Below are 18719 nucleotides of genomic sequence, written 5' to 3'. Positions count from 1 at the left end.
GCCCTCTCTAGCAATCTTGAAATTTTGTGTCATTAGGAAAACTGGAGCTTAAGCTGCCCTTTGTTAACTGCGTTCACTCCTCATAGGGAAAAGCTGCAGGTTTTTCAGGAGGGCTCCCTCATCGCCTGACATGCCTTCTTTCCAGCCCAGCCAGGAGCAGAAAAGGGCCTCTGACCTCTGTATCACAAGCATCTGGCAGGGTGTGCTCATTAAATATTTGAAAGAATGAATGAATGAATGAATGAATGGGATGTTGCATATCCTCCACTTGAGCACATATCACACCCTGTTAAGATATCTTTTGTCTGTCCTGTGTCACCATTCTGATTCCTTGAGAGCAGGAATTGGATCTTTGTCTCTGCATCTCTGTAATCAGTCCAAAGCCTGGCACAAGACAGGAGCCCCAGGAATATCTGATGAATATGTGAAGACCTAGAATTTATCTCTGGGCCTCAGTAAAATTCTTAGGTCCTGTGAATTTCACACCCAACCAAACGGCAGCAGCCCCAAGTAGTTTCGATAAGTGGTTTTATTACTGGTTAGATTTTACAAATTCTGATATTCGAACAGACTTCCACCTTAAAATTCTAAAACAACAAAGCGACCGTTGGAGGGGGTTTGATTTTTCCTTTTTTTTTTTCTTTTTTTCTTTTTAGGACTATTCAAAGTAACAAACTTTTTTTTGTTGTTTTTTGTTTTTTACATTTTTGCTCTGGTCATAAATATACAGAGAAAAAGAGGAAGAGAAAAATGAACAAGTCATCCAAAGTATGGAGATAAAACAGTATTCCTAAGGCACGTGGCAGTCTTTGAAAATACAGAAGCTCTAGCCAACTTAAATTATTTGTTGTTTTTCCTCGCTCAGTCCACAAAACTGTACAGTGACACAAATGTTGTGTTGCAGGTAGATCTTCCAAGTTGTTCCTCGGTCCACACCGCTGCATTAGCCGGGCACACACTTCTTTTTTTTCCTCTGTTTCCAGGCGAGATCCTAAAATGTGGTTAGTTAGTTGCTCAAAGCCTCTATTTTAAAATACACTTGGAATTCAACTAAAGATAATTTCTTTTTTAAAGAAATTGTGGGGTTGGGGGGTGCGAGTCATTAGAAAAGGTTGGTAAGAGTCGTTTGTGAGGGGCTGTGAGGCTCATGGCCCTCCAGGTTGCCAGGCACAGAAGTTAAGACGGACGTCACAGTTGGCAGGGTGGGGCTAGTCAAGTCTGTCAGGGTGGTGGGCGTGCTGGAGGGGCTGAGCGAAGCGTTGGAGAGCTCCGAGGCTGGGCCCGATGGCGTCCCTGTCTGCAGCGCCGCGTCTGTCGACTTGTCCACGCCCGTGTTTTCCTGCCGTAAGAGGTTGCGCCTGAACTTGGCTCGGGCGTTCTGGAACCAGACCTGCAGGGGATGACAGGGAAGGGCTGGTGAGCGGAAGGCAGGCAGAGCATCCCCCTGACTGCTTCACTCAGAGCTCTGCTGCCTATGGGGACGCTGATCTGCGTTTTGCCAAGAGGATCCAAAATGTCAGGTTGGCAATATTTTGCTTTTTCGGTTTTTTTGTTTTTGTTTTTGTTTGGAGACAGGGTCTGGCTTGGTCCCCCAGGCTGAAGTGCAGTGACACAATCTCGACTCACTGCAGCTTCTAACTCCTGGGCTCAAGCGATCCTCCCGCCTCAGCCTCCTGGGTAGCTGGGGCTATATAGGTGAGCACCACCGGCCCCGCTAACTTTTTAAGTTATTTTTTTGTAGAGACGGGGTCTTGCAACATTGCCCAGGCTGGTCTCAAACTCCAGGCTTCAAGTGATCCTCCTGCCTCAGCCTCCTAAAGGGTTGGGATTACAGGTGTGAGCCACTGCACCCGGCCAATATTTTGCTCTTAATGAAATAAAACAGAAATTTCACTCTATCTAATGGGCTACGGCTGGGCTTCTCTTTCTGATAGGAGGTTCCAGAGCTGAGCTGTACTCCCGAATATCACAGCCACGAGCCACATATGGCTGCTGAGCACTTAAAATGGCATTAGCCCAAATTCAACCAGTCTGCAGGTGAAAACACACAACCTATCTGAAGGCTGAATATGAAAAAAAAAAGCAGGTAGAATATCTCAATAATTTTTATATTGATTACATGTCGAAATGATAATAGTTTGGCTATACTGAGTTAAACAAAATACATTATTAAAATTAATTTTACTTTTACTTGTCTCTCTTCATTTCTTCAAGGAGGCTACTAGGACATTTAAAACTTAAAATTAAATGTGTGCCTCATGTTGCTTTTCTATCAGACACACCAAACACACACACCAGACAAATCTTGATCCTTTTCCTAATGGTTCTTTGAGACATTCCTTTTTTTTTTCTTTTTCCTTTTTTGGCAGTTGCCTTTCAGCAGACAATAAACCCCACAAGTTCTTGTTGGTAAAATGTTTTGAATGTTTTGTGGTCAGTAAGTCTGGGAATGGGATAAAGAACACATGAGAATCAGGCAATAATAATGAATTACTAAGAGGAAGTGAAAGACACGGATCCTATCCCCATCATTGGTTGGAGAAGCCACCAGGTACCCTGGGCCACTGGGTCTCAGGTCTCAGGGTAGAGGTGGGTGGAGGTAGGCAGCGTGGGAACGGCAGCCAAATTAAAGTGAGGCCAGGGAAGTTGAAACCCGCAGAGTCTCTCTCCTGACCTGCTGCATCCCGTATCGACTTACGAGGGACGTGCGGCGGGGCGCAGAGCTGGGGCTGAGCTCTGTGTGAAAAGAATGTCAGTGAGAGAACATGGGTTTACTTTCATTTTTCCTTGGGCACAGACACACACGCGTCCACTCCCATATCTTTGCGCACACGCCTGTATGCATTCAGGAAGACACACAGAAATTCATCTAAGGCTGGGCACAGTGGCTCAAGCCCATAATCCCAGCACTTTGGGAGGCCGAGGCAGGTGGATTACTTGAGGTCAGCAGTTCAAGACCAGCCTGTCCAACATGGTGAAACCCCATCTCCACTAAAAATATAAAAAATTAGCTGGGTGTGATGGTGCGCTCCTGTAATCTCAGCTACTCGGGAGGCTGAGAGAAGAAATGCTTGAACCCGGGAGGCGGAGGATGCAGTGAGCCAAGATCCCACCACTGCACTCCAGCCTGGGCCACAGAGCAAGACTCCATCTCAAAAAAAAAAAAAGAAAAATGAAATTCATCTACACAGCCAGCACCCAAGTACAACCACCCATCTAACAGCACAAACACAGGGATCCGCTGTACCCAGAGGTCCACGCAGTACTTTGGGAGGGGCTTAGGAAATCCAGGCCACTGTGGGGGGGGGTGTTGAACCTTCCAAGGAAAAAGGCCCAAAAGGCAGGGCCCCTTCACTTCCCTTTGCGTGACGAAAACACCCGCCAGAAGCCTCCCCATAAAACAAAGGGCCTCAGGGCACTCTGCAAATTCTGGGGTGTCTAGTTGCGCATTTCCAGATGTCCTGCATCTGCCTGTCTTCCCAGTGTCTCCGGCAGGAGAGGGAGAGCTGACTCCTGGCTCCACGCACCCCTTGGGACCACCCGGGCTGCAGGGGCCTGTGGCCTCAAACCCCCGTTTCTGGTGGCGTAACGCAATTTGGGCTCAATTAAAAGCACATCCACAAGAATCTTGGAGTAAAGTGGGAGATCCAGACCCTGTGAAGTGGAGAAACCAAGCTCCCTCCTCAGTGCTGGATCTTCCCAGGAAGAAGGCACATTTTCCCTGGCTCTCTGCCCAAAGAAAGCCCATCACCCCTTCTGGGGGCTGGCAAATAAGTACAGTGCTTCTCAGACCACCCTCGACATGCTTTCCCTGGGGTTGGGGGGTCCTTCCCTTTCCCGGCCAGCAGAAATCTGTAGGGGAGAGACTGTGTCCTGGTGGCCTAAAGAAAATGGATGGGGAAAGCCCCCAGAGGCCCTCAGAGAGAGGAAGTGACTTCCCCAAAGTCAGGCAGATTGGGGTGGAGGAGGCCGGAGCCTTGCTGCCGCCACCTTGCCACTGTCCTGGCCTGTGTGCGTGTGACCCCTGAGCAGCCCGTGCTCTGTGCGTCTGACTCTCGGAGCAGTAGCTGGAGCGGGGAGCCTGGGTCCAGGGTGGAGGGTGCTTTGCCGGGTGCTCATTTGCTCATCCATCCGGGGCTCCAAGACCTCAGGCAGGGCTGGACCCGGTTAGCTGCCGGCTGTTTGCTATTTCTCAGGCTGTTGCCCCTAACAGTGGGCTTGTAAACAATGACACTATCGTCCACAACTGCCTTCTCTGCTTTCCAGAGCTGAGGCGCTGGGAATCTGGTAGATGAAAATTCAACAACTTCATTAAAAGCCCGGCTGCTTTGGGGTTGTGTGGGGTTTGTTCTTCATGTTAAGTCAGGGCTTCACTAGAATTCTCTCCCAGGTATTTCAAAAAGTCCACTCCTAAGAGGTTGATGGGGGCAGGGACCCTTTCTGTGCTATCTTCATGTCCCCCGGTGCACGGCAGAGACTGGCAGAGATGAAGAATCAGTAATATGTATTCATAGGAATGGCTGACATGTATGTACCTTTACTATGTGCCAGGCTCCATGCCACCCTCCAGCGTGCACTGCCACAGGTTATTCCCATGAAAAGCCAAGTAGGTGGATTTGATTATTATTATTCCCATTTTATAGATTTATTTATTGACTATTATTATTATTATTATTTTTTGAGACAGAGTCTTGCTCTGTCACCCAGGCTGGAGTGCAGTGGCACGATCTCAGCTCATCTCAACCTCTGCCTCCCAGGTTCAAGTGATTCTCTCCTGCCTCAGTCTCCTGAGTGGCTGGGATTACAGGCGCACGCCACCACACCACAACTGACCAATTTTTTTTTTTTTTTTTTTTTTTTGAGACAGAGTCTTGCTCTGTCGCCCCCAAGCTGGAGTGCAGTGGTGTGATCTTGGCTCACTGTGATCTCCACCTCCCAAGTTCAAGTGATTCTCCTGCCTCAGTCTCCCAAGTAGCTGGGATTACAGGCACCCGCCACCATGCCTGGCTAATTTTTTTGTATTTTTAGTACAGACGGAGTTTCACCATGTTGGCCAGGCTGATCTTGAACTCCTGACCTCAGGTGATCCGCCCGCCTCGGCCTCCCAAAGTTCTGGGATTATAGGCATGAGCCACCGTGCCTGCCCTCACTGTATAGATTTAAAAACCAGAGAGGGTCAGAGTGGTAAAGCCACTTGCCAAAGGTCACACAGAGGGCAACCTGAGACTGGAATCCAGGACCATTTGCCCTCCCTGCCACATGGTCCTGAGGGAGGTAGCAAGTCCATGAATGAGTGAATAAATGGATGAAGAAACAGAGAAGCAACTATGGTGCAGTGGAAAGAGCAGCTTCCAGTCCTGGGACTGCCACATGATCTCGGGTTTGTCCCTCACCTCTGGACCGGCCTCAGTTTCCTCACTTGTACAACAAGAGGGTTAGACCACATCATATGCTCTCTGTGGCCCTCAGGGTCCTGACAGGCTGGGATTCTTAGGCAGCTGCAAGCAACAAAGTGCAATCTGCCCCAACCTCCCATCTTCTGAAACTGACAGGCCTTCTCTTTTCACATGCCTCAAGTTCTCTGGACTGTGTGTCTGGGACAAGGCCAAGTCCAGACAGAGAATCATCAGGACACAACTAACACCAGGCCAGGGGTGCCCCAGCCTGGTGCACGGTAGATCTCCAATTAGTCCTGGGTAGATGAAGAAGCACACGTTGCTTCTTGCCCCCTTCTCAGGCACTACCTGACCATGCAAGTTGTGTTTTGCCTCACAAACCTCCTTCCCCAGAATTCTTTCATCAAGAAAGCCAGGAGGGCCAGTGGGAAACCCATCTTGCCCCCAGCAAATCCCCACCTGGGATGCTAAGGAAATCAGCCAAAAGATGAAAGCTTCATGCCCATCATGGCATTTTTAATAACATCAAACTAATGGCTGCACCCAAAGTGTCCACTCAGATGCGGCAAGTGGGAGTCATGACACAGCCACTCCACGATGCCACAGGGGAAATGTCTTGTGATGGCTGTTAGGTGAAAAAAAGGATTAAAAAAAACTATGTCTTCTGGTATTGTACCTTCATAAAGCAAATAATAATGATGAATACTATTCCCCATGAAGTGCCAGGCATTTTTTTTTTTTGAGATGAAGTCTCACTCTGTCGCCCAGGCTGGAGTACAGTGGTGCGATCTCAGCTCACTGCAACCTCTGCCTCCCGGGTTCAAGCAATTCTCCTGCCTCAGCCTCCCAAGTAGCTGGGAATACAGGCGTGCGGCATCATGCCCGGCTAATTTTTTATATTTTTTAGTAGAGACGGGTTTCACTGTATTAGCCAGGATGGTCTCCACCTCCTGACCTTGTGATCTGCCCACCTCGGCCTCCCAAAGTGCTGGGATTACAGGCGTGAGCCACCACGCCCTGCCTTTTTTTTTTTTTTTTTTTAGACAGAGTCTAGCTCTGTTGCCCAGGCCAGGGCAATCTGGTGCAATCTGGCTCACTGCAACCTCCGCCTCCCGGGTTCAAGCGATTCTCCTGCCTCAGCCTCCTGAGTAGCTGGGACTATAGGCGCCCACCACCATGCCCAACTCATTTTTGTATTTTCAGTAGAGATGGGGTTTCATCATGTTGGCCAGGCTGGTCTCGAACTCCTGACCTCAGGTGATCCACCTGCCTTAGCCTCCCAAAGTGCTGGGATTACAGGCGTGAGCCACTGCGCCTGGCCTCTTTTCTTTTTTTGAGACAGGGTCTCACTCTGTTGCCCAGGTTGGAGTGCAGTGTGGTGCAATTAAATCTCACTGCAGCCTCCACCTCCTGCCTCAGCCTCCTGAGTAGCTGGGACTATGGGAACATGCCATTACTCTTGACTAATTCTTGTATTTTTTGGTAGAGATGGAATATCGCTATGTTGCCCATGCTGGTCTCAAACTCCTGGGCTCAAGCAATCTGCCCACCTCTGTCTCCCAAAGTGCTTGGATTACAGGCGGGAGACACCACACCCAGCCAGTGCCAGGCATTTTATAAGCAAAGTCCTAAGCCCTTTACACATTAACTCATTTGGTCCTTATAATAACCCTATGTGGTAGATGTGAATATTATTGCCAATTTGCAGGAGTAGAGACTGTGTGCCTCTTACTGCACAGCCAGAATTGAGATGTGACTTCCAACAGACTGGTTCTATGCGCTTAACCGCTACTTAACCTCTAAATCACACACTTTAATTATTGGATTCCTGTGCTCTTAGAAGGGTAAGGTTTTTTTGTTTGTTTGTTTTGTTGTTGTTTTTTCTGTTTTTCCTATTTTTCTAAACTGTTGGTGTGGCAGTTTTAGTATTTTGCAAACTTTTAAAGAAGTTTTCTTTAAAGAACCAAAAGTAATAGGCACTGAACTGGAAATCAGAAACCCTCGGTTCCAGCCCCAGGCCTAGAACCACTTTGCTGTGGTTCTTGGGAGAGTCACTCCACCTCTCTGAGTCTTGATTTCCTTTCCTTTGCAATGAGAGGTTCAGGCCAAATCGTCTGTGAAACTCCATACAGCTTAGGCCATCCAGGACTAGACTGGACACTCATCACCGACCGGGGTGGTAGACAGGCAGGAAAAAGACCACTTTACAGGTGGGGAAACGGAGGTTCAAAGTAATGAAGTGACTTGCCCTGATATAAACCACACCTCCTCCTCAGGGAAGCCTTCCCTGACTACCTCCTTCAGCAGGTCAGGTCTCTGTGCTCTCATTGTACCCTTGCATTTTTCCTACCTAGCATGTCTACCATTTTATTTCTTTACAAGAGTTAAATAAGAATTATATGGCCAAATAAAATTTGGGAAATGTTAGATTAGACTAAGTTGAGTCTCTTCCAGATTTCTCAACGCCTGTATTAATGCTAACATGCTCTGATCTCCAAGAGAAAGACATAGTCAACCTTGAGCCTTTCCCAGACCTATTTGATCTTAGAATCATTTAAAAGAAAAACACAGAGATTAGTCTTAGCACCTTGTCAATTGTTTATCCCACACTTTGCTCCACATGCCCTCTGGGTGGATGTTCCAGTGGGGTCTTGTTCAATGTCTTTTTTTTTTTTTTTCTTTTTTTTTGAGACAGTCTTGCTCTGTCACCCTGGCTGGAGTGCAGTGGTGCAATCTCGGCTCACTGCAACCTCCACCTCCTAGGCTCAAGCGATCCTCCTCCTCCTTCTTCAGCCTCCCAAGTAGCTGGGATTACAGGCACATGCCACCATGCCCAGCTAATTTTTGTATTTTTAGTAGAGACGGGTTTCACCATGTTGGCCAGGCTGGTCTTGGACTCCTGACCTCAGGTGATCCACCCACCTCCGCCTCCCAAAGTGCTGGGATTACAGGCGTGAGCCACCACGCCCAGCCAGTCTTGTTCATTGTCTTGTTCCCCACTGAATCCTCAGTGCCTCCAGCCCTGCCTGGCACATGGCAGGTCAATATATCTGTCAAACAGGTGAGTGGCCAGAGGAAAGCTAGAGTTCTCAACTCCTAAATTCTCACACAGGTTAATAACAACTAACTAATCACCTGAAAGATGCTATTTATTTATTTATTTTGGAGACAGAGTCTTGCTCTGTTGCCCAGGCTGGAGTGCAGTGGCACAATCTCAGCTCACTGCAACCTCCACCTCCCGGGTTCAAATGATTCTCCTGCCTCAGCCTCCCGAGTACCTGGGACTACAGGTGTGCGCCACCACGCCTGGCTAATTTTTGTATTTTTAGTAGGGAACGGAGTCTCATCATGTTGGCCAGGCTGGTCTCAAATGCCTGGCCTCAAGTGATCTGCCCACTTCAGCCTCCCAAAGTACTGGGATTACAGGTGTGAGCCACCACACCCAGCCTGAAAGATGGTTTTTAAGCTGTTGGTGGTTAAAATGTATTTTCTTCCAAAGTCACACCAGGGAACCCCTATGGAGACCTTCACCCACCCAAATCAATCAGCTCATCACCCACTTCCCCAAGCTTAGGGCATCTTAATATTCTGCTTCCCTGGCCCTTCCACAGGAAGGAAGAAAAGCAACTCAGAGAGACTTCTATGTGGTGAGAAATGGTCTCCATGCATTTGTAAGGCTTAAAGTCTTTTTTTTTTTTTTGAGACAGAGTCTCGCTCTGTCGCCCAGGCTGGAGTGCAGTGGCGCAATCTTGGCTCACTGCAAGCTCCGGCTCCCGGGTTCACGCCATTCTCCTGCCTCAGCCTCCCCAGCAGCTGGGACTACAGGCACACGCCACCACACCCGGCTAATTTTTGTATTTTTAGTAGAGATGGGGTTTCTTTGTGTTAGCCAGGATGGTTTCGATCTCCTGACCTTGTGATCCGCCCACCTCGGCCTGCCTCCCAAAGTGCTGGGATTACAGGCGTGAGCCACCGCGCCCGGCCAAGGCTTAAAGTCTTAAAGGACCTCCCTCTAAGGGGCCATTCTGTCTCCCAGTCACCTTGCCCACTGATAGTGAGTATTGTAGTTGCCATGCTGCTGCTGATGGCAAATGTGAGCACCTTTTATGTGATGAACACTTTACTAGAGGTTTCTGCTTCCCTACCAAGACATGGCATCTGTGACCTACCCCTTCCCTCCTCTCCCACTGTTCTGCTGCACTCTGCAGCCAGATCCAAGGGAGAAAAGTCAAAATCCCTTCATGTGCAATATTGGAAAGAGCTTTGGAATCAGACCAATATGAACTTGACTCCTGGCTTCATCACTTACTAGCTGTGAGACTCAGGGCCAGGGTTCTAGACATTCAGAACCTCACTTTCATCATCTGCAAAATGAAGATAATCACATTTTTAAAATGTGTGCAAAGAGGGTTGCAGAATGAACTGTACTGTGTAAATGACTGCAGGAGACTGAACTGTACTGTGTAAATGAGTGCATGAGATCAGCATGCCTGGGTCCTGACTCTATACTCTGTAAATTATACTGTATGTCATCTTATTTACTCCGTGCAACCACCAGTAAGGTATCCTTCTCATCCCCATTTCATAGATAAGGAATCAGGCTCGGAGAGGAGAAATTAAAGTATCCAAATCTCACTGCTGGTAAGTCAGACAGGATTAAAACCAGTCTGTTACCTTTCAAAGCCATACTACCACCTGCCTCAAACTGTTCCCGTCCCATGTCCACAAGATTCCCCATCAGCAGTCAGGGCACCTGGGGGCAAGCCCCACCCTGCCAATGCCTGGCTCCTGTATCCAGCAGCAAATCACCTCATCTTACTAGGTCTTAAGCTTCTCATCTGTAAAATGGGCAAAAAAAATCTTAAGGTAAGGTAGATACGTGGCTGGAAAGATAATGCTTTGTAAACTGCTGCATCACCATGTGCAATAAGGAATATTTGTGATTTGTGCAAATGTGGTCTGGGAAAAAGGGAGAACAGTGCTACACATATGCCCCACCCCCAATATACAGACCCTAAATGAAACTCACACTCAGACAGTCATTGCCGGATTGGCTCAAAGAAGAAGGAACTATGCCCATTGATCAGGCCGGCCTGGATTTGGATCCAGCTCTGCAGGTAACTAGCAAAGTGTTATTTGAGGCAAGTGGAGATCATTTGGGCCTCCACCTTCTCATCCGGATGGTGGGGGAAGAGGGATCATGATGCCTGGCACACAGCGTGGTTGGTCCTTCCTCTGGGCTCCCTCAGTAGGTGCCCCAACAGATCACACCATGAGGAAACTGTACATGGGTCTGTCTTTATACCTAACAGGTGAATTTCCTCAGGGCCAGGACCATGGTTTGTTCATCTCTGTGTCCCCAGGGCCTGGTGCCAATACATGTTTCATCAGATGAAAGAATAAGAGGTAACTCTCCTGGAAATCTGGTTTGTTCCTAAGTCAGGTGACCAAGCCTTCTGCCTCCCCAAGGCCAACAAAGACTGGCTCCTCACTGGAGATTCTGATTCAACTATGGGTACTTACTTTTCATTTCATTTAATCTGGATAACTGAGAGAGGTTTGTGCCCTAATGGTGCCCTTTCTACAGATGAGAAATCTATGGCTCAGAGAGGGTAACTAATTTGTCCAAGACACACAGCCAGTGAACCCAGCCCAGGTCTTCCTGAACCCGGTTCCATCCCCAGCTCAAGCATTAATTCATAATTAATTCATTAATTCCCTCCCCTGGCCCCACTCCATAGAGCAAGCCTGTCTATGCCCAGGAGGGCTTTGCACGTGGCCCAACACAAATTCGTAAACTTTCTTAAAACATTATTATTATTATTATTATTTTAGCTCAACAACTATCGTTCATGTTAGTGTATTTTATGTGTAGCCCAAAACAATTCTTCTTCTTCCAATGTGGCCCAGGGAAGCCAAAAGATTGGACACCCTTGCCACAGAGCAACTGGGTTGGGGAAGGACGAAGGGTCCTACTAAGCAGAGAAAAGGCAGCCCAATCCCAAGTCCGCAGTCCGAACTCACCCACGGCTGAAGGGAGGGGACGCCAAAGAGGGTCCTTGACCTAACCCCAAGAAGGCAAACAACGAAGGAAACAGATGAGACGGACCTGCTGCCCCAGCCAGTGTAGCCATGTCCTCTATCCACCAGGAGCTCAGACCAGTGGGACTCGAAAGCGAAACGGACCAAGAGGGAGGGGCGGGCCCAGAGGGGCGCATCGGCGTCCCATTGGCCGGCGCTCCCTCCCTCCTCTACGTCACCCAGTCCTCCCTCGCCCGCAGCCCCTCGCCCGCTCCCGGTAGGCAGCGCTGCTCAAGGGGGCGCCTCGGGAGCCTAGGGGCCCCAACTCCTGGCTCCTCCCGCAGCCGCAGCTGCAGTTGCGCTGCGTCACAGCCTCAACCCGCCCCACAGAGGGCATTTTTTGTTTGTTTGTTTGTTTTTTGTTTCTGACAAACTCACAAGAACTTTCTTAGGGCAGCTGCGCAGCCCTCTGTCTCTGTCATCCCCTCTATGTCACCTCCCAGCCCTCAATCCCAGAGACCTGGGGCTGGAGGGTGGGTCAGACTGGCCTGGACTCGAATCCCACCACCTCCCCTCCTGTTGTGAGGCTGTCCCGTTACTTCATCCCTCGGTTTTCTTCCCTCAAAATATGTGTCGCTGGCACTATAACCACACGTTCTGAAGAATAAATTGGTTAAACTTGCTATAAAGGGAGGCATTGTCTTGCCTTCTCTTTGTATGAATGGGGAAACTGAGGTCCACTACCAGAATAATTGCTCATACTAGTGAATTCATGCCAGCTAATGAATCTAGTTAATGCTATTATTGGCTACCATCCACTGAGCAAGTAAGTGTCAGGTCGCACCATAGGCACGTCATTTCAGTGGCTCCTTGGATAACCCGGCAGCATAATTTATTGTATCCATTTCTTGTATGAGGAAACAGGCTACAAAAAGTCAAGTGACTTGCCTAAGACCCTAAAATGAGTAAAAGGAGGAGCTGACGGTTTGAGATGTGGCCCACGACTCTGCCACAACTTTGGGTCATGCAGGAGCCTGGGACCTGCTCCTGTGCCTCCAGACTAGGGTTCTTAACATCTCTAGGGGTGTGGAAATCTGGTGAAAGTTCTGGAACTTCTCTGTTAAGAAGTTACTCGCACATGTAAGTGCAGTTCTGCTCAGTTTCACAGGCACCCAGCCACTCCCCCACCCCACCATGTCCTCTGGGCAGTCCCGCCCCCACCTGCCCACCCAGGGAATCTGCCCACACACATCCCCACCACCAAACCTTGCTTCCAGGAGAGTCTGGGAGGCAGAAGATAAATCTAGAGAGATGCCTGAAGGAAGAGAGAGGGGGGAGTGAGACAGAGGCAGACAGCAAGAGAAGAGAAACTAGAGTGGGTGAGAAGCAAGAAGCAGGAGCTAACGATAGTCACCTTGGGTGGACGTCCTGGGATGGGGTGGGGCGGCCTCTAGATTTATCTGAAATGTTTGAACCTTTTATGACGTGAATGTGTGTACAATGAGTGTCACTTGAATAATAAACAGAAACTAAGAATTGTTTACAAGAAAGAAAAGAGACCGAGTATGGAGACAACGAGGATGGAGCGATACACAAACAGAAAAACAGAGAGGCAAAAACTGAAAAAGAGAAAAGACGAAGTAAGAAAAAAAGACTGAAATACAGATGGAGACAGGCTGGAGAGGTGAAGAAAGAGAATGAGAAAGATAAACACACAGAGAAGCAGACACAGGGTGGAAGGTCCTTCCAAGGCCCACGGCGGGGGGTGCAGGGTTCCACCCCAGTCCCTGGTGGTCGCAGATGCCCCCACCCCTGGCCCTGGCTGACCTGGAGGACCCGCTTGGTGAGGCCCGTCTTTTGCGCGAGCTGCTTCAAGTCCTTGGCGTCAGGGTTGTGGTTAATGGCAAAGTAAGACTTCATGGTCCGAAGCTGGTGGTGCTTGAAGGACGTGCGCATGCGCTTGGTCTTCTGGCTGCTCGGGTACGGCTGGTCACGGTCCAGGTGCTCTGCGTCGTTTTCGTTGCAGCTTAGCGCTAGGGAGGAGACACAGAGCCGGTGGGTGAACTTCCTGACCCGCCCCCATGCCAAATCCACACTCGCCCCACCCACTGCCAAACATTTCAATCCTTAACCCTGCCGCATGTCTGCGCCACAATGAACTGGGGACATCATCCCCATTTTATAGATGGAGACACTGAGGCTCAGAGAGAGCGATCCGCCCAGGATCACACTGCTAGGAACTGCAGCACTGAGTCCCGTCTCTGGGAGAATCCAAAAATCATTCTGAGCCATTATGTTATGATGATAAAAACAATAGTAGTAGCAGCAGCAGCAACAACAACAGCTACGACTTGTTGATGGCTGATTGAACTCCAGGTGATGTGTTAAAGGGCTTTCCAGCCACATTTTCCTTAGGTACTTAAAACAATCCTAGGAGCACCAGCTATTATTTTTCCCGTTTTTACAGATGTTGAAACTGAGGCTCAGCAAGGGAAGTCACTTGACTTCGGACACAGCAGGACAGGGTCTCTGGGCCTGCACTCCTCCTATTTCCCAAGGCACTCTAAGGATGAGTGCTTTCCGCCATCTCCCCCTACCGTGTCTGGGAACGGCACCTAGAAACTGCTGAGACAGAGACTCACGTTCATTTTGCCACACCCAAAAGTACTGAGGGACCCCTGGGCCTCGGGCATTTTGCAGTTTAATCCTCATCACTACTCTGTAAGATGTTTGTTTCCCCGTTGAACAAATGGAGCAAATTAGGCTCGGGGAAGTTCAGAGATCTGCGGCAGTCCACAGAGAGCGGCAGAGTGGAAGGGAAAGGAAGTCCGAGGCAGAAATAAACATGTAGTAGACACCTATGGTGTGTGTTTGGCTTTACAAATGTCACTGTACATCATTACCGCTCAGAGAGGTGGCTATGACTATTCCCATTTTAGAGATGCAGAAACTAAAGCTAAGGGAAATGAAGCCACTTGCACACAGCCACACCACCGGTAACCGGCTATATTGATCTTGATCTGTTGAGCCTAGATTTAGCACTGGAGTACTCCTTGTTTTCTTCCACTACACCACGAAGGGAGGAGGGAGCCTGTCCCTATCACAAGGGGCCTCATGGGGGCCAGGCTGCCAATGCCTGGCTGGCATTAGGGGTGGGGAATATGAGTGAAAACCTGGGCCTCAGAAAATTGCTCAGCCACCTGGCAGCTGATGGGGACCTGCAGGACCCTTCCCAAGGTCCCCTCCTCATGGCACCTCCTGAGCCATGCCACACTTAAGGTCTTGCCTTGGGGTAAGCCTCATAAGGGGTGTACATTCAGTCCGCCTAAAGTGAGAACTGAGAAGGTATCTTGTGCTCTTATCACATACCCATAACGGAGCTCTAGATTTAGCAAATGAAAATACAGGTTGCCCAGTTAAATATAAATTTCAGAAAAATAATAAGTAATTTTTTAGTATAAGCATGTCCTAAATATTGCACGGGACATACCTATACTAAACATGTATTTGTTGTTTACCTGAAATTCAAATACTACAGGTGATATAGCTATGCTAAAAAATTGTCATTTATCTAAAATTCAGATATTACACTGGACACTTATACTACAAATTTCAAATCTATTCGTTATTTTTCCAAAATGCAAATATTGCCGGGGACACTTACACTAAAAATGTATTTGTTATGTACCCAAAATTCCAATTTAACTGGGGATGCTGTATTTTGTCTGGCCACACTACCTCCAAAGAACTTTTACTCTGCTGGTGACCTCCCCCTTCCCCTGCCCAGATGGGGAAGAGCCCCTTGCAGAGAGAATTTGCAAGATACAAGTCTTGCCCCTGCCTTTGGAGCTGTTAGCTAGGGGCTACACCTCCTAGGGGCCTCTTTCCAACGGCACTCAGGTCCCCTCACCCCCGGGGCTGCATTCCCACAGAGAGCACGCCCAGAGTGAAGAGCGCGGGTCCGGCAATTTAAAGGGGATCAGAGGATGCCTCTGAACCTGATCCACCAGAACGGCTTGGAAACCCGCTGAGGTGAGCAACCCTTTTCTTTCCCCCAGTCCCCAGCTCCACTGGGGGTGGGGAAGCCTCCCTACGGGGTATCTTTGGGCCCATCCCTCCACCGAGCCCCCGCCTGGGCCTGGCTGCTGTTAATGAGCTCCGTGGGGACCCCGGCGCCCCCATGGGCCCAAGGGACCTGCCCCGAGTGCCGCCTAGGTGGGGTAGTAGTGCGGGGGAGGGGGACAGAAAGGGCAGAGAAAGGAGAGAAAAAGACAAACACAGAAAGGCAGAATGGAGGGAGAGAAAGAGAGAGGGGGTAGGGACGGAAGATGGACAGAGCCAGGAAAAAGAGAGGAGAGACAGAGGAAAAGAAAGCGAAGGAGCCAGGAGAACCGCAGAGACACAGCTACAAAGACAGCAAGAAATAGACAGGGAGAGCGGAGGGGAAAGCGAGTCCCGGAAACAGGCGCAGCTTGCGGCGAGGGTCCCGTGGCCGAGCTGAATCCCGGGGCTCCAGGAGACCCGGTCCCTGCGGGGGAGGCCTTTTCCGAAGCCGTTATTGGCGGGGGAGTGGTGAAAAGGGGAAAGAAGGGGAGTGGAGAAAAAAGGAAAGGAGCCGGCCCTAAGTAGCGAGGCCGAGGCCGGCCAGAGGCGAGGGCAGGGGGCGGCAGCGGGGGAGGCAGCCGTGGGGCCCAGGTTTGGCCGGCGCCCCGAACCCCCTCACTCCCGCCCCCAGTGCCCGGGGGCGGGTCGAGATTCCCCAGGATCGGATCCGGGGAGGAGCGAGGGGCCGAGGGGAGGGGGAGGACCCGGGCTTTCTCTCTCCTTTTTTTTTTTTTTCCTCTCAATTAGGCCGATTCAATGGAGCTAAAGAGCTCGTAAAATCATGAATAATTTACTCGTGATCTGTTATTAACCCATCGGGTTTCGAGCTCTTGTCGCTGGGACTGAACCTGTAATCAAATCTGACTTCGCCTCATTTTACTAAAGACGAGATTGTAGGTTCAATTGTCTAAATAATGGATTGGAATCAAATCAGTAATTACGCCGCCAGGCACACACACACAAAAAGCTGGGGCTGGGGGAGGCCGGGCGTCCGGCCGGTCCGCGCGGGACTCCCGCGGCCGCGGCGCGCAAATCCAGGCGCAAAGTGCGCGGCCCGGGCCCCTCGCCGGCTCCCGCCGCCGTTTTCGCGCCCCCAGCCCGCTGGCAGCCCCGCCCGGGGTAGGGGGAGGTTTCCGTTCCACCGGGGCCCGGGCCCGAGGGGCTGCGGGAAGAGGCCGCTGCGGCCCCGCCCCGGAAGGACTTTCCGACCCCGCGGCCCGCGGCTCTGCTGTGAGCCCAGCGCTCGGCGCCCCGACGGCGCCCCTTCCCCACTCGGCCCCCAGCTCGCCGCCCTTCAGTAAGGTACCGCCGCGCCTCGGAGGGACTGTCCCCAGAGCAAGAGGCTTTGCAAGGGGTCGGCGTGGCTGGGCCACAGGATGTGGGACACTGCCACAAACAAGCTCGTGTCCCCGTGGTCGGAACCCTGCACGCACACGCACACGACCCGCGCCCGCACCCCCCGTCCGCGATCGCACCCTCCAGGGTCCCCGCTTTCCAGTCCTAGCTGCCCCGCGGCCCACACTGCGGCCATTTCTCTCCTGCCAGTGCGGGAGTGGAGGGAAGGGCGGACGCCAGACCCAGGAAGACTGGGCTGGGCCCCGAGAGGCCGGGGAGATGCCCTCTTTCCCCAACCTAGTCCCGGGAGCCCCGAAAGAGCCAGCCGCATAGCCACCGCCGGCGCACCGAACGCCGTTTCTCTCAGGACTAGGAGGCCCGGCCAAGGTCGGAGAGGAGGGCACGGGAACAAACACGACACACACAGAGACAGAGATAGAAAGAAAGGACGGAAAGAGCGGAAAGGAAAAAAAGAGAGAGGGAGGCCAGAGAGAAAGTGAGATGGCTGAACGGAGGGTGTCTCTTGTAGAGGTTAAACAAGGCTTGAAATTCAGCCTTCAGCCCATCTCGCTGGGGGAAACGGCGGCTGAACAGCAAAAAGCAGAAATAAATCTCTGTACCTTCTACTCTCTTTTTGCACAATCCTAAACTCGGCGCCGAACCTGCGTGCCCAGGAAAACAATACAGCTCCCCAGCCACCAGGTGCCCTGGAGCTGAGCCCCGCGAGGTGCTTCCGAATGGAAGTTGACCCCACTTGATAAATAGAAGCGGCTTGGTGTGGGGGGAGCCGGTCTGAACTCGGTTTTGTCTTTTTTTTCGGGGTGGTAGGAGAGGAGGGATAGAAGTTCCAGAGAGCTACATCTGTGGTAGTGCCTTCAGCAAATCTTAAATCCGCGCCACCGACCGGCCTACCGCTGCTTCACCATTTACCAAACTGGGGGCTGCGTTTTCCTCCCAGTTCCGCACACAGAGACACACGCCCCATGATCCTCCAAGCGATTTCGTTGGAGCGAACAGGGGACATCCCCACCCGCCCCTCATTTCCCTCTCTAGTCAACTCAGATTCTTTAAGATGAAAATAACTGACTTCTTCCCGCCGTAGCACCCTCTGCACAGTCTTGGGTTTGTTTTTGTTTTGGTTTTTTTCTGCTTGTGCATTAGACTAAAGGGAAAAGGAAGAAGAACACAAAATCTCCAAATCTAATTCTGTTGCAAACGAAAGAAGGAAAATAATTGCACATAAACTCTAATTCGGAAGCCCGGAGAGTCATAAACCTTTCCGGGCCTTGCAGACTTCGGGCAGATGTTGACGGCTCATTTGCCGGGACTCAGAACCTCTGCAGCTGTCCTGAGCAGGGAGGGGCGCGGGAGGGGGCAGAGCTTCTCCGGGAATGGCCAGGAATTCAAAGATGCCGGAAATCCGAACCAAGCCCCCCACCTCACCCCACCCCACCCCACCCCGGCACGAGGCCAGGCCTGCCCCAGTCTCGTCCCCGCCCGGGCGCCCGCTTCCGAGGGTCGCGGCCCTCACCCCAGCAGGCGCCAGGAAACTCGGAGGAAGAAGTCCGGGAAAACTGAGACCTGTCTTTAAAGGAGGATCGGGCCGAGCAAAAGGAACCGCAGCGTTTGCCTTCCTGAGTTCCCCAAGCCTGCTGCCCTTGGGACATTTCACGAGGTCAGGCCGCACTCCAGGCCGAGCTCGGCGCCCCGGGCCACAGCCAGCCCTCTCTCTTGGGACCCTCGCCGCCCTGCCTCGTTCCTCCGCCGCCCCAGCTCCCCGCCCTGAGCCGCACCAACCCAAAACCTGTTTGGTGTCAGCGCCGCCTTGCTTTCTCCATCCCTGCACTTCCTGCCTAGCAAAGT

General features: G+C 50.9%; 1 protein-coding gene across 3 annotated transcripts in view; it reads right to left on the bottom strand.

Moving 5' to 3' along the window:
• Positions 1-511: 511 nt before the first annotated feature.
• Positions 512-18719, bottom strand: part of LHX2 (LIM homeobox 2) — a 34180-nt gene continuing 15972 nt past the window's right edge. For 2 of the 3 annotated variants that reach the window (XM_054501516.2, XM_054501515.2), the window contains exons 4-5: positions 13245-13450; positions 512-1390 (exon numbers count right to left, since the gene is read on the bottom strand). In XM_054501516.2, coding sequence (XP_054357491.1) covers positions 1103-1390; positions 13245-13450 — 494 coding nt within the window. In that variant the 3' untranslated portion in view covers positions 512-1102. Of the gene's footprint in view, positions 1391-12708; positions 12733-13244; positions 13451-18719 lie in introns of those variants that run through there. The other variant, XM_063649925.1, reaches the window with a different exon arrangement.

Source organism: Pongo pygmaeus, chromosome 13, assembly GCF_028885625.2.
Source record: "Pongo pygmaeus isolate AG05252 chromosome 13, NHGRI_mPonPyg2-v2.0_pri, whole genome shotgun sequence".
Lineage (NCBI taxonomy): Eukaryota > Metazoa > Chordata > Mammalia > Primates > Hominidae > Pongo > Pongo pygmaeus.
Note: the sequence above shows the minus strand (reverse complement) of the source record. Positions and strands in the feature narration are given on the sequence as shown.